General features: G+C 42.3%; 1 protein-coding gene across 1 annotated transcript in view; it reads right to left on the bottom strand.

Moving 5' to 3' along the window:
• The window catches only part of LOC124775011 (ATP-dependent 6-phosphofructokinase-like), a 433,031-nt gene that overhangs the window by 157,031 nt on the left and 260,609 nt on the right, over window positions 1–15,391 (bottom strand). Inside the window, exon 9 of the mRNA XM_047249771.1 lies at window positions 2,675–2,818. Coding sequence (XP_047105727.1) covers window positions 2,675–2,818 — 144 coding nt within the window. The remainder of the gene's footprint in view (window positions 1–2,674; window positions 2,819–15,391) is intronic.

The following is a 15,391-nucleotide window of genomic DNA, read 5'->3' as shown; positions in this document are numbered from 1 at the left end:
TGAACAGCACACGCTTACAGCAGAAAGATGACGTACAGAATGGCGCACCCACAGACTGCGTTGTCTTCTATATCTATCACATCACTTGCAGCGCCATCTGTTGTTGAAAATTGTAACTACTGTAATTTCGAAAGTTTGTCCACCTGAAAATGTACTGTTGTCCCAAGCATATTGCAACAAACAGTGTATTTCTATCGCTGCTCGTTTAGTTTTTATTGTCGTTTCAAATATACTGGTCATTTTTGAAACACCCTGTACCTTAACTTTATAATGGTTATCAATAATAATCCTGCCATTAGAGCACAAATATCTTTTTAATGTGGTTCCACAAAAGACTTTTGCTTCCATGTTTTATTTATGTGATGGACATGATCAGAGCAAAGAAGAAAACACTCCTTTGTATGTGTTAGCACTCAGCAACTGCCTTCATGACAATCACAAAGCCAGTGGCTGAGTGCTGAAACACAAAAACATGTGTGTAGGTTTCTCTCTTGATTGCAAATCAGCAAATAATTACCTGCTCCATGAAACCATGATTTAAGTGATCACTGCTCTTTTTCTCATGTCAGTCTTCACATGGTACTTGCAGTATGAAATGCAATGTCAATCAGTATTTGTCCAAATACTGGTGTGATGCATTTCTTCAAGTTAGTCTATGCTGTACAAATGTATTCATCTCTGGATAGTTATTGCAACCCACATTCTTGGCATGTCTCGGTAACTTTCTACCGCTACAGTTCCCTCCTTTAACACATAACTACTATTCCTTGGTGCTCCAGGATGTATACTATCAACCTTTACCTCCTTGTAATCAACTGTCAGATTTACCATTATATACCCTATCAGGAACCACACAGTGTGTCCATATATATTGCATGTACATGTTTCTCTTTCAAGATTACTATTGCAATAACTTTGTTATAACAGTGTGGTCAGCTACGTATGCTTAACTAGACAAGCAAAGCATAACAGAAAACAACTTTCACCACAAGCTAAAACAACTGAAGACATTGAATGATGAATAAAAAATTACAGAAACACAAAATTTCTGGAAATAACTCCTGTAACTATGTGCTGTCAGCATAGCAATTGTTTGCACTGCTGAAGATCACTTAACCTAAAACTTTCAGTTAAAAAAAGATTGCAAATATTAATTTAAAGATTTTGATTCTGAGATAGAGGCATCACATTTAATATCCTGCCTTCACCTATTGTATCTCATTGCATTACCTTTGTAGAAGACTTAACAACTCACAAAGATACCAGTACTGTTAATCAAAAATAGTAACTCTTTCATAATATAATTGGATAGATAAAAAAACTGCTCATGAAGGGGTGGCAGGAAAAGATGCACAAGAAAGTTATGGTACCATGCAAGCTTCTGGAGCTGAAGGGGAAGGAAGAGGGATGAAGGAAAAGGATTGTTGAGGTACCGGAAGTGGGGGGAGTTGTGGAAAACTCATCTGGAAGCCTGTGTCAGAGGAGGCCTATTGAATGAGATGAGAAGGAAAGACTGATTGCTGAGGACTGCACTGGATGTGACTGAAGAACCTGAGAGCTTGAAGATGGAAGATGGGGTAGTTCTTTTCCAGAAATGCTGAGACTACAGAAAGTAACATAAATTTAGTACAGGTGGGTGCCAAGAATCAAAAACATGTTGTGACATCTGTTCCCACCTTCAGAGTTCTGAGAAACTGGTGTCAGGTGGAGAATCCAGATGGCACATGTGGTTAAACAGGCCCCAAGCTGTCATGGCATGTTCTGGAACAGGACATTGTGCTTCCCCCATATATACCCACTGTCTAAGCCCATTCATCCTAAGTGATAACTTGCCATTTCCACAACTTTTATGTGTTTACTCCTACAGCCACTTGGCAAGAAGATGTTTTTTATATCTAGTTTTGGTAAAATATAAACGAAAATAATCAATTTTTGAAAATATAATATAATTGGATAGTTTAAAAGTCTACTCACCAAGCAGGGGCAGGAGAAAAAAAAAAACATAACAAAAGTTATTGAAATGTGCAAGCTTTCACATTCAGTGACATCTTCTTTTGGCAAAAAGGTTGAAGGGAATGGAAAAAGGATGAAGGAACAGGACTGATGACATTTAAGAACTGGAGAGGCCTGGGGTTCAGGGCAACTTTTCCATAACTCTTCCCATTTCCTAAATCTTGCCAGTCCTTTTTCTTCATCCCTCTTCCTATCCCTTCACCCCTTCTCCAGAAGATGCAGGCACTGGCTCCAAAAGCCTGCACATTTCCATAACTTTTATGTTTTTTCTCCTGTCACTGCTTGGTCAGTTGATTATTTTATCACTCCAATTATACAGTAATGTTTACAGTTATTCTATGGGAGAGACTTCAAAAATGAATTTTTTTGTAAAGACAAAATATTTAACTATTTGCGCTCAATGGTTATCTGTTCTTTTATTTCAGTACTGTAATGAATTTTTCCATTTCCTGCATTATGAGATACATTGCTGGTGATCTTCACAAAATCAAAGTAACATGTATGAAAATGAGGGTAAAAAGGACTGCTAAAATCACAGTACTACAGATGATCAAACCACAATGATTAATGAATGTTGTCTTGTCAAGTAGAACTACTATGTATTGGATATTTGGCTCAAAAGTACTAAAAATTTAGTTAATACTACTGTCTTTATACTAACATTTCCTGATTCCAATCCTTCAACTCCATTTTGGATGCCATATGTAGTTACACCTTTATACACATTGCACCTTACAAATGACCTGACGGCTGCATTCATTCCACAGGCTGGAGCTCCAACATGCATTACAGCCATGATAAATGACTGTTCACAGGAGAGATGTTTACACATATTAGTCTTCCTTCAACAGCAACATAAGTAAGATTTGAAATGAAAATTTAAGCAGAAATATTGTTACTAAATTTAATGGTCATAACAGAATATTCAATTTGTTTCGTATTAATTTCATAGACCATTTTGAATTGGTATTTCACAACTAATAACAAAAATTATAATAATAAATAATCAAATAAAAGGTGCTGATTTAAACTGTAATTTCTGAACACAATGAAGATGTTTACAACTTACAGCATGCTGGAATAGCTGTGGGTCAGCAATTTCAGTTCATTAGTACAACAAAAAGCCAGAAAAAATTTTAAAATGTTACTTTTTTATTCATTCAACGACTAGTTTCAGGCTGAGCCCCTTTTCAAATTATCATAACAGAGTCAAATACCATTTTTGACTAAGTTACAATGATTTGAAAATGGGTCTCGGCCTAAAACTAGTCATTGAGTGGATAAAAAAAAGTAGAATTTGCAGTTTTGGACTAGGTTTTTGTTGTACTGACCACAAAGATGTGTTTGAACATTATATCAGTTTTTGACTTTCATATTTAATAGGCATTTCTAGTAACTTAGTAGAAGACAATAACAATTGCTGTTCACTCAGATGATCCCAGACACATAATTGATAGTTTTTTCCCTGTTATTACATGTAATAAAGAACCTAAATGAAAGTGGGAATTTGCCTTCATCCAGGAAGGTTGGAACTTCTAAAAAGTAAGAAATCCAGATTTGAATTTTGGTCCCATCACAAAATTTCATTTGTCACTTCAGGGAGAAATAAATGTGATTAGGTTATCAATATAATGGAAGGAAACATTCCACGTGGGAAAAATTATATACAAATACAAAGATGAGGTGACTTACCGAACAAAAACGCTGGCAGGTCGATAGACACACAAACAAACACAAACATACACACAAAATTCAAGCTTTCGCAACAAATTGTTGCCTCATCAGGAAAGAGGGAAGGAGAGGGGAAGACGAAAGGAAGTGGGTTTTAAAGGAGAGGGTAAGGAGTCATTCCAATCCCGGGAGCGGAAAGACTTACCTTAGGGGGAAAAAAGGACAGGTATACACTCGCACACACGCACATATCCATCCACACATACAGACACAAGCAGACATATTTAAAGACCAATTTGTCTGCTTGTGTCTGCTTGTGTCTGTATGTGTGGATGGATATGTGCGTGTGTGCGAGTGTATACCTGTCCTTTTTTCCCCCTAAGGTAAGTCTTTCCGCTCCCGGGATTGGAATGACTCCTTACCCTCTCCTTTAAAACCCACTTCCTTTCGTCTTCCCCTCTCCTTCCCTCTTTCCTGATGAGGCAACAATTTGTTGCGAAAGCTTGAATTTTGTGTGTATGTTTGTGTTTGTTTGTGTGTCTATCGACCTGCCAGCGTTTTTGTTCGGTAAGTCACCTCATCTTTGTATTTATATATGTGATTAGGTTATGTTAGATCAAATACATCATTCATTTCCTAGAGCCATTATGAGGAATCCTCAATGATGTGGGACATGTCAGGTATGAATGATGTATATCATACAATTGATGGCTCTACAGGGTAAAAAGTGAAGGAATGTTAAATCCGGAAAACATACCAGGTTCAGATGACAGTTATCTGTCATCTCACAGCAACACTGGCATGTGGTGCTGCTCCATTATACTGAAACCAGAGATTATTGCACACAACCAATATCCAAGTTATTTATGTGTGATAACCAGCATCTCATAAAGAAAACAAAAATAATCTGTGCTCCACCAGAAGGCTATAGTCAAGTCGATGTAAGAAGATCCCTGACAGCTAGTAGTGCTGTTGCCTATTTTCAACTGTGAAGTGCAAACAGCTGCAAGTGAAAACAGTAACTGTCTATAGAGCTGTGACAACAGTGAAACATCATTACAGAGACGTTTACAAAGTTTCATAAAGTGACTGATTGAGGTAAGCTTTTGCTCCCAGCCCACTGCAACAGTTAGGTATCAACTTACACTGTCTTGATTATAAGCATGGTCCTGATTATAAGTATGGTCCTATTGGAGTTGAAATGCCCTTGATTTTAAATGACCTTGGAACTAATTTACCAAGCAAATTATAGGGGGTTTAATGTGTACTGCAAACTCTGAATCACTGAGCAACTTGCCAGTTTTCAATAATACAGAAAACCTTAGTAATTCCAGGTAATTGGGGCCAAGTAGAGCTTACATTTCGGAAAACTCCAATTACACAAAGAGTGACAATTTTAAAGACCTTTTATTTAAAAATAGATTCAGAACTTGATGTTCACATTAATACTACAGTAAAAATTTATTTCATCAGTTACAGTATTAATAAGAGTTGGTTTTAGAAGTAATGTTCTAGTAGAAACTCAAACATTTACTGTAAACACATATGTATTGCATGAGCTTCTATACAACTGTTACTACTGTACATATTTTTCTTTCAGGAAACAGAATCAACTGTATTTTATTTTGTGAAGGAGATCTATTCTTAGCAGCATAGTCCTGCCACCACCGTATAAGGCTAACATCAACTGGTGTTCTGTTGCAACACACAGCTCAATGCTAATTCTAATGCCACCATTCCATAACTGTGGCACACTTTGTTGCCACCAACACTGGCCTCTTAATCACTAGAATCTCTGTTACTTTATCTACCATATCCACAATAGCACTCTTGGTTCAACCACATTTCCACTTCATTGTCACCTGCATTTTCACACCCAGAAAAATGTCAAATGAGATCTAGCTGCTTTCATTGTTTTTTGTTTTCATTATGTTACTCTAAGAGACCTGACTACACATACTCATCACTCTCAACCTGAGCAGACACTGCCAGACTGGTAGCAGGTGAAACAACATTAATGGCTAAAGTGAGTATGATTGTGAACAACATGTGCAGGTGCATCTCATCTCAGCAACTGATCACACTCACTCCCAGCATATTTTTGATTTTATCTTTCCTTTTTTTTATGTAGTAATCATTCGTCATCCATCCTGGATTAAATGGAGGCTTGCAATGCCTGGTTTGAATTACTGCATACAAATCTTTGTCAGAATGGCTTTACTTAAACTTAAACTCCAGGCTTTTGGTCTTGTATTTAACACTTACCCTGTGTGTACAAGAATTTGGATACCTCCATGGTATGGGAACTACTAAAAAAACACAGGATGTTGAGATTTAAATGATGGTCATGATACAAATTTTCTATCATTACTTGTATTCAGATAGATACCATTACAGTGTTTAATCCTCAGGAGGGCCTATCCACTAAGATATGATACAGAGAGATAGAATTTCTGCCTATTATTCCTGAATCATTTTGAACAGATGTAGTTTTTCTGAATAAACAATTTTTGCAGATAACTGATGTTTCAGTCCTATTTAAATATGTTCTCCAGCGCTCAGATTGTAATTCTGAGTACCCAGTTTTTGCAAATCCACCTCATTTTTTCTAAGGATGATTCAAAAGTTGCTGAATTGTGAACAAAACTGTTATTATATAGCTACAGAAAAGGTCCAGTTCTAAGCTGCTGCCACCTTGTAGCAAGCTTAATATAGTCTAAAATGTTTACATGTGCACGTGCTTCTGTTTTTTTCATAATCTAAAACCTAGTATTAGTCCAAAGTAGGGAATACAGTTATGGACCATCACATAACATCCACCATATGTCACTATCACCACAGTACATTCAGACAGATATTGCATGTAAGGCAAGCATCCTAAGTTGAATGTGACATCACATATCATCACTCATCATTCCAATGACAGCATTGCTGTATCACTGAATCACATTGTGGTGTCAGTAGGTCTCATCGACCACAAAAACTTGATCTTTGAACTCTAACTGCTCTGACAAGCCGCCATGCTAATGTTCCAATCAGCCTTTGTACTTTGTAGAGTGTACATGTGTATCTTTCTTTGTGCTGAAATATATGTATAGACATTTATGGGAACAGTTTGTTGCGTATACAGTTATCCGTATTCCCGTTTCCCATACTGGTGATCCCAAAGTTTCTACATCTTCTGCAACTTCCGCACCGGCTGTGCGGAATCAACAGGTTTTACGTTCGACGTAATGGCTGTCTCACCCAACGTTTTTTAAGAGGATTTGGAGGCTCAGCTACTACTACCAGGCCACTCCAATCCCCTGCCAACGGTTGTTTCGCTGCTAACGGACAGTGATTCGTGATCTCCAATGAAGTTAACCTCAAACTTTGCACCTCTACAATGGCCAAGTGTTACGCTGTTACCTCAAACAATGGACTCGGGTTTCGTGTCACCAGACCGTGTACGCCAACATGTGAAAGGTGAAGTGGACGATTTCCACAATTGTGCAACAATCAATCGCTTGTAGTGTTCAAAGGGACCAAAATTTGCACACATGCTTTGATCCTCTACACTCTGCAACGTCGGTTACAGTAGTGCCATGTGCAATGCCGCCATTCGTGCAACACGCACATGCGATCAACTGCTATCAAGCTATGCCAGTTTTGCCTTCCTCACAAATTAGTAATGGACATTTTTATACATCAAGTTCACCAGGCTCAACCACCAGATCTGTCGCCCAGTTTCTCGACCATGTGGGTTCGAGCACACCCGATGGCGCTTCGCCATCCAGGAATGTTGTACCATGACAATGTGACTGCCAGCAAGTTTCACCAGTGATTTATGGTCTTACCACATAGGGTGCATTTCCAATGTGCACAGAAAACTCTCACTGTTGCCACACCAAGTACCAAACCATCCCCCTCCCCCTTCCTGCCCCCTCCCCCCCTTACTCACAGCGGCTCCCTACTTTGGACTAATACTAGGTTTTAGATTATGAAAAAACAGAAGCATGTGCACATGTAAACATTTTAGACTATATTGTGCTTGCTAGAAGGTGGCGGCAGCTTAGAACTGGACCTTTTCTGCAGCTATATAATAACAGTTTTGTTCAGAATTCAGCAACTCCTTCCACAGTACCATCTACGCTTGCCGTGCCGGCCCTCTGCGGCATTTCCGAGGTGGACAAATTAAGTACTGTGCCTTTATCCTCTGGTACAGTTTACTGGCCTACCTCACATGCTGCTCATTCGTTCATTCCCATGGTACTGACCGTGCCTGCCGTATCGTGCTTCCATGACTCAGCAGGGACATTGCAACTGGCCATTGTTCAGGATGTGTTGTTAGTAACACGCCCACACCAATAGTGTTGGGTTACAGGACAGCTTATCCTACCACGGGACAGCAGGCCTTCCAAGATACGCCGAAGCCACCCTGCCTCCCCTTTCCACAGACCGTCTGCTGAAGCTACCTCCTATATACGAGGACAACCCCGTTTCATGGTTCACGCTTGTGGAGCACCTTTTAGAGTTACATCAGGTGACCTATGACAACTCTAAATTTCTATGTCTCGTCATGCGCCTCCATGACCACTCACATTTAATTTGTGACCTCCTCCTTTCACCACCGCTGCTGCCAAAATATGAGTTCTCCAAGAAGACAATATTGGACCAACTCGCCTGCTCACCACAGGAATTAATAATCAAGTTCCTGTATGAGGAACACCTGGGGGACCGCTCTCCATCACAACTTCAGCTACTCGTGAGTGAACACACGATCCTGTACGTTACCCTGTGGGCGGTATGGTCTGCCAAGTTACCTACCGACCTGCAGATACACCTGCTACTGCACTCCTTCAAGTCTACCGGCTCTTGCCTTTGCATCGCAGATCAGCTGTATGCACTGCTGTGACAAAAACAACCAGCACACCTCTAACCGCTGGTTGGCACTACGTCACCTGTTTACCGGCCGTCTGCGGGCAGGGGCAGGGCTCGTTCCACCTCCACGCCATCTGCACCACTGGGCAGTACTCATTCACTCTCTCCTCTTTCTGAGCACTCAAGAACTGCACACGCAGCATACGTCCCGGTTTACATTTCGAATCAGATCAATGAGGACAAACCTCCTCCACTGTCACAATCACCATCACTGCCACATCCGGCTCATCCATACTGTTGGTACCACAAGATTTTTGGGGATGAGGCCAAGAAATGCAGATTACCTTGCCAGCACCAAAACGCCAACCACAGGATCTAAAAGACACTGAGTCCTGCAGAGAACCTCAAACGCGACCTCAAACATTGCAGTCCATCCACTTGTCCTCTCAGCCGAGCAGTCATTAATACATGACTGACATTTCATCGCAACTTGTTTTCCCAGTCGACACAGGTGCTGACATGTCCATCATACCTACATCGTTGGCTCCTCCCATTTCTTCACCAACAAAGTCACTTCTACACACTGTCAATGAGTCAACATTACAAACTGTCGGCTCTGCTAAAGTTATGGTGCATCTATCTCCTTCTCTACATTTCCTGTGGACTTTTTACATCGCCGACGTTGACAAACCAATGCTTGGTACGGATTTCTTGCCCCATTATAAACCCTTCCCAAATGTAGTCCAAGGTTCAGTGCTACACTACCCTTCTGACACTCAGATACCGTGCTCAGGCACTTATGCTCGTCGTTCCGTTTCCGTCGCAACATGTGATTTGGTTCACAAGTGCTCCACCCTCACAGACAAAATTGTGACCTGCATCACTAATCTACTGTCGGAGTATGACACAGTGGCGCAACTCCGTCAGCAAAATGACAAGTTGAAACAACGCATTGCTCACACTTTCAACAAACTCACCACAGCTCATACCTCACTGCTGCAACTGCAATCCAAAGTTCCTTCACCTGATCGACCTTCATCAGCAGATACCAGCATGGACACTGATCAGGTTAGTTCAAAAACATTCATTGTGTTCAGTGATCTCTGCACCAGCCACATGCCCGCTATGTGCAGTGCCATGTGTTTCAAACAGTGCTTCTAATGACAGTCACGCGCGTGATGTGTACATGCCCACCATGCAGGCAGCCGCCCTGTGTGTTGGTAAACATTCCCCCTCTCTCACACGCCAACCATGTGATTTGGCGGCCATTGTCATTCCCCACATGATGCCAGCACCTCTCTCGCCCGCGACGGTTACTCAAGGCAAAGCTAACAACAGGCAGTCGCTGTGCACCCCAATCCTCTCTGTGCTACACATGCAGCTGATATCTCCAAACAAGCACGCACCACACTGAAGTAATAGGCATGTGACTTTTCGTGCTGCCTTTTCCCACTTGCACTAACAGCTATGCCTCATCGCGCCCCACTCATTCCAAAACTTCACATCAAGGCGATACTCAGCCTTGTGTGCAGTTCTCTGTCTCAACCGTCACTGATGGAATGACACAGCAGATAATTACCACTGCCAGCCCTCCTATTAGGCACAAGGTTAGATGCCTCAACCCCATTAAGTTGCGCATGGCCCGGCAGCAAATTAGCGAACTTCTGGAGGCAGGCATTCTACAGCCATTGGACAGCAACTGGTCTTCTCCGATTCACCTCATCACCAAACACGATGGTTCTTTTCAAATGTGTGGTGATTACAGAAGCTTAAACACTTGTACTGTCATGGACAATTACCCAGTGCCGAACATAAACGATTTCACCCATATGTTATTGGGCGCCACAATCTTCAGTGTGATTGACTGTAAACGTGCCTATCACCAGATTCCTGTAGCGCCAGAAGACATCCCAAAGACCGCTATCATCATGCCGCTCAGTTTGTACCAATACAACTTCATGCCATTTGGCTTAAAGAATGTGGCACAAATGTGGCAACATTTCATTGACTCAATCTTACAACAGTTCGAGTTCTGCTTTGCATACCTGTATGACATCCTCATTTTCAGCAAGTCGACTGAGAACTATGAAGATCATTTATCCCAGGTCCTCCAGACCTTGAACTCCAAGGGTGTCAAGGTCAACAAAGATAAATTCCAATTTTGCCAGTCTTCTGTGACATTTTTTGGTTACACTGTCTCCTCAGACAGAATGCAGACTCCCAAATCCCATGTGCAGACTGTCACATCATTGCCACCCCCGGCTATGTACAAAGAATTCCGATGCTTCCTGGGTACTATAAATTACTATGCCCACCTTCTGCTGCCACCGTGTAGCCCCTCTGGAGGACTTGCCCTCTGGCAAACAGACTTTGGGCCTTAAGCCAGCCCACTGGACTGAACCTATGTTGCAGGCTTTCAGGGCTTTAAAGACAGCATTAGCTCACACCGTTGTACTCACCCAACCCGATCTGTCAGCATTAGCTCACACCGCCGTACTCACCCAACCCGATCTGTCTGCTGAGTTGTTCATCGCTATGGACGCCAGCGACATTGTGGTTGGGGCAATATTACAGCAATGCAAAGGCAACACAGTTTCACCCCTTCATTTCTTCTCTAAAAATTGTCTACAGCACAGAAGCAATATTCCACTTTTGATAGAGAACTTCTGGCATTCTATGAAGCCGTCAAACACTTACGCCCTGACATCGAGGGCTGTTCTTTCTTCATCCTTACTGATCACAAACCTTTTGCAACCCTTCCAAGAATCCACCCCTCAGCGTTTCCACCACTTCAACCTGGTCTCTCAATTTACTACAGATGTATGCTGACATCAAAGGCACAGAAAACATCCCTGCTGATTTGTTCTCGCGGATCAATAGTATCTCACGCATCGTCGATTTATCTGACCTTGCCGCTCTCCAGGCCCTGACGAGGAATCTCACGCTCTCCTCATGGATCCTCAGACATTGCTTGTGTTTACCAAAGCTAAGTTCCCCGGCAATTTGGATGAAGTGTTGTGCGACTCTTCTGCCACCACTCTGCGGCCGCTGCTCCCTCCAATGTTGCGCTGAAAAGCCTTCAACACCTTGCATAACCTTGCCCACCCTGACATCTGGGCCACCACGTGCCTCATCACTGAGCGTTTTGTTTGGAAAAATGTTAAGCAGGACTGTCAAACCTGGGCACGCAGCTGCATTTCCTGCCACCGCAAAAAAAAAAATCAGATGCCACACCTCTCCCCCCCTTGGCAAGTTTGACATTCCACAAGGACGTTTTCGTGATGTACATATCGACCTTATCGGCCCTCTGCCACCATCAGAGGGCCACAGATATATCCTCTCCACAATTGACCACATGTCTCATTAAAACAGCACTCAGGTGCCATGACTGCCACTGGTCTGAGGCTCTTCCTTGAGTGTTACTCGGTCTCCATTCAACCTTTAAACCTGACTTACAGGGAACCATCTCCAAATTCGTTTTCGGCTAGAACCCAGTTCTACCTGGGGAACTTATTCTTCCTCAAGCACCTGAGGATTTCCCCAACTCCCCAGACTTTATTAGTAGAATGCGCACCCACTTTAGACCCGCACAGCTACACCTGCCTGTCAATCATTCCCCAGTGGACACTTATGTGTCAACCGCACTCAACAAATGCTCCCACATTATGGTCAAGGACGATTCCATTAGACAACCCCTTCAACCCCCATACCTCGGTCCCTTTGGAGTACCCCGGAAGGGCGAGACGACATTTGACATTATGTTTAAATATCGCCCGCAGACCATTTTACTACACAGGCTCAAGCCTGCTTTTGTGGACTCCAACACCCCTCTGCTGTCCCAGTCAGACCATCCAGACGAATTTTCCATTGCCAAGCCCAATAATGAGTTAGCTCATCCCATGGTAGGGTCTTCTCCTTCTGATGATTCGTCACCGACTTTCAACTTGCGCTGCAATGTACCACCTAACCGCATCGATGATGTGTCGATTTTCGCTTTTGACGACCGTGTGCTCATGCTCCTTACAGACACTGCAGACTTGACACTCAACAAGGAACTAGATGTCAAGATAGTCCTGTCCCTCCCCCAAGAGTGCAATCCATCAGAGTTCATGCGTTCATCTCCTCGGACAGCTCAATCTGCATTAGGGGCAGGCACACACGCATACCGCACCCCTCCCCACACCTCTACTCCCAGGCCGGCCGATGCATGATCTGCCACCGCTGGCTGTCTGATTACGGTGTCGATCTGCTGCCCGTCACCACAGCTTCGCACGCACGCATATCGCACCCCTCCCCACACCTCTACTCCCGGGCCGGCCGACGCATGATCTGCCACCGCTGGCTGTCTGATTACAGTGTCGATCTGCTACCAGTCACCACAGCTTCGCACGCCACTCTGACGGAGATGGAGCTTCCAGTCATGCACCTGCCACCTCGCACTACTCACCCCGACGCTGACGCCCACACGACCTCCCCTCATGCCATGCTCCATACTGTGTGAGGGGGAGGGGGGGGGGGCTGTGTGGCGTTGATAGGTCACATTGAACACATAAAGCATGACCTTTGAACTCTAATTGCTCTGACGTGCCGCCATGTTAATATTCTGGTCAGCCTTTGTATCTTGTACAGTGTACACATGTATCTTTCTTTCTGCTGAAATATATGTATAGACATTTATGGGTACAGTTTGTTGCATATACAGTTATCTGTATTCCCATTTCCCATAAGATAAAGCACTTTGTCTCTCATGTTATGGTTTCTCGATAGCTGCATTATTAGCAGATCCGTCATTGGTCCCTGTACCTGAGCTCCTCTGGAAATATAAAAAAGGATTCCAGAGAGGAGTTCACTGATCTCTATTGGCTATTTTCTTAAGCCTAACAGAGGAATGACTGGATTTAGTAAATGTCTGATGTATACCACTTCATAGCAATATGGCTAGCAGTGAACTTGTAAAACCTTTCAGACAGAATGCTGAATATGTAGGACCCATGCTTATGCCTCATTGAAGTCACTCAGATTTATTCATTGAACATTCTGACAAAAAGTGAATCAAACAACCAACAAAAAGGTGGTCAGTGTAAAAGTATTACATGTCAAGTCACAGGCTTTTGTCTGTAGTAATTGAGATACTCCATAAACACACTGGTTTAAAATCTATGATCCAACAAAATTTCACTTTGTCACATACTCACATAGATTCATCAAGAGAGAGCTGGGTGGGATGCAGTGGTGAGGACCTAGTTACACTCTAAAGTGCCAAGAAAACATCATTGACAATAACACATTTATTGGGCAGTAATACAGGATTGTCCTCCAAAGGGCCATGCCTCAGCTGGCCCAGTGGAGCAGTGTCTCATCAGTGGCAGAAGGCCAGATTGCACTCGGCTTGCAGTATTGCCAGTAGAGAAAAGCACTGGACGGTGGCTGCTACATCACAGATGGCTCTCCACTATGGAATCTGGCAGCCTTCAGCTCTGTGTACAAATCTCCAAAGTGCATTGACTGGCTGTTCCATCAGTTCTCAGTGGAATACTTCACGCATTATGAATGATACACATGACACTGCTGTAATATTCTACAATATTTATTATTTGTTTCACGAACCAGTTTTCAACAACTGAGCCATCATCAGGTACAAAGATGAGTATGGGACAAAGTGAAATTTTGTTGGATCATAGATTTTAAACCAGTGTATTTATGGAGTATCTCAATTACTACAGACAAAAAATGTTAAATGTTAGAATTATGAATAAAACAAGTGGAATTATTTCAGTGCAAAGTGATATACGATTGCTTAACTAATTAAGCCATCATCAGGTACAAAGATGAGTATGTGACATTGTGAAGCTTTGTTGGATCATAGATTTTAAACTAGTGTACATATGGAGTATCTCAATTACCACAGACAAAAATGTTAAATGTTAGAATTATGAATAAAACAACTGGAATTATTTCAGTGAAAAGTGATGTATGATTGCTTAACTAAGATAAAATACGTGACTTATTAACTAATGAACTATAGAAAAATTACAACAGTCATACATAGGAGAATGTACTTAAACAATAAACTTCCATGACATATTACAGAGATGTGGCTGAACAAAACAATCTCGTCTTTAACAGATCCTAAATTACAGACAGATAAGATACAATATTGATATTAAGCAAGTGAGTGAAGTAACTGTGGTTAAACAAAGTAAATCTTTTTTAATACAAGAGAAATTATAGTAACTGCAGCAAAGGAAATGGATCATGTGAGTAAGGGGTAATTTACAACATGGCCTGGATGGGATTATGAGTAGTACACTATGTGATCAAAAGTATACGGACACCTGGCTGAAAATGACTTACAAGTTTGTGGTGCCCTCCATCAGTAATGTTGGAATTCAATACGGTGTTGGCCCACCTTAACCTTCATGACAGCTTCCACTCTTGCAGGCATACATTCAGTCAGGTGCTCGAAGGTTTCTTGTGGAATGGCAGCCCATTCTTCACAGAGTGCTGCACTGAGGAGAGGTATCAATGTTGGTCGGTGAGGCCTGGCACAAAGTTGCCGTTCCAAAACATCCCAAAGGTGTTCTATAGGATTCAGGTCTGTACTCTGTGCAGGCCAGTCCATTACAGGGATGTTATTGTCATGTAACCACTCCGCCACAGGCCATGCATTATGAACAGGCGCTCGATTGTGTTGAAACATGCAATCGCCAGCCCTGAGTTGCTTTTCAACAGTGGGAAGCAAAAAAAGGTGCTTAAAACACCAATGTAGGCCTGAGCTGTGACCCTGCCATGCAAAACAACAAGGGGTGCAAGTCTGAATTTTACTGTTGACACTACACATGCTGGC

Source organism: Schistocerca piceifrons, chromosome 1 (genome assembly GCF_021461385.2).
Source record: "Schistocerca piceifrons isolate TAMUIC-IGC-003096 chromosome 1, iqSchPice1.1, whole genome shotgun sequence".
Classification (NCBI taxonomy): Eukaryota; Metazoa; Arthropoda; class Insecta; order Orthoptera; family Acrididae; genus Schistocerca; species Schistocerca piceifrons.
The sequence above is the reverse complement of the archived record's forward strand: the minus strand, read 5'-3'. Positions and strand labels throughout refer to the sequence as shown.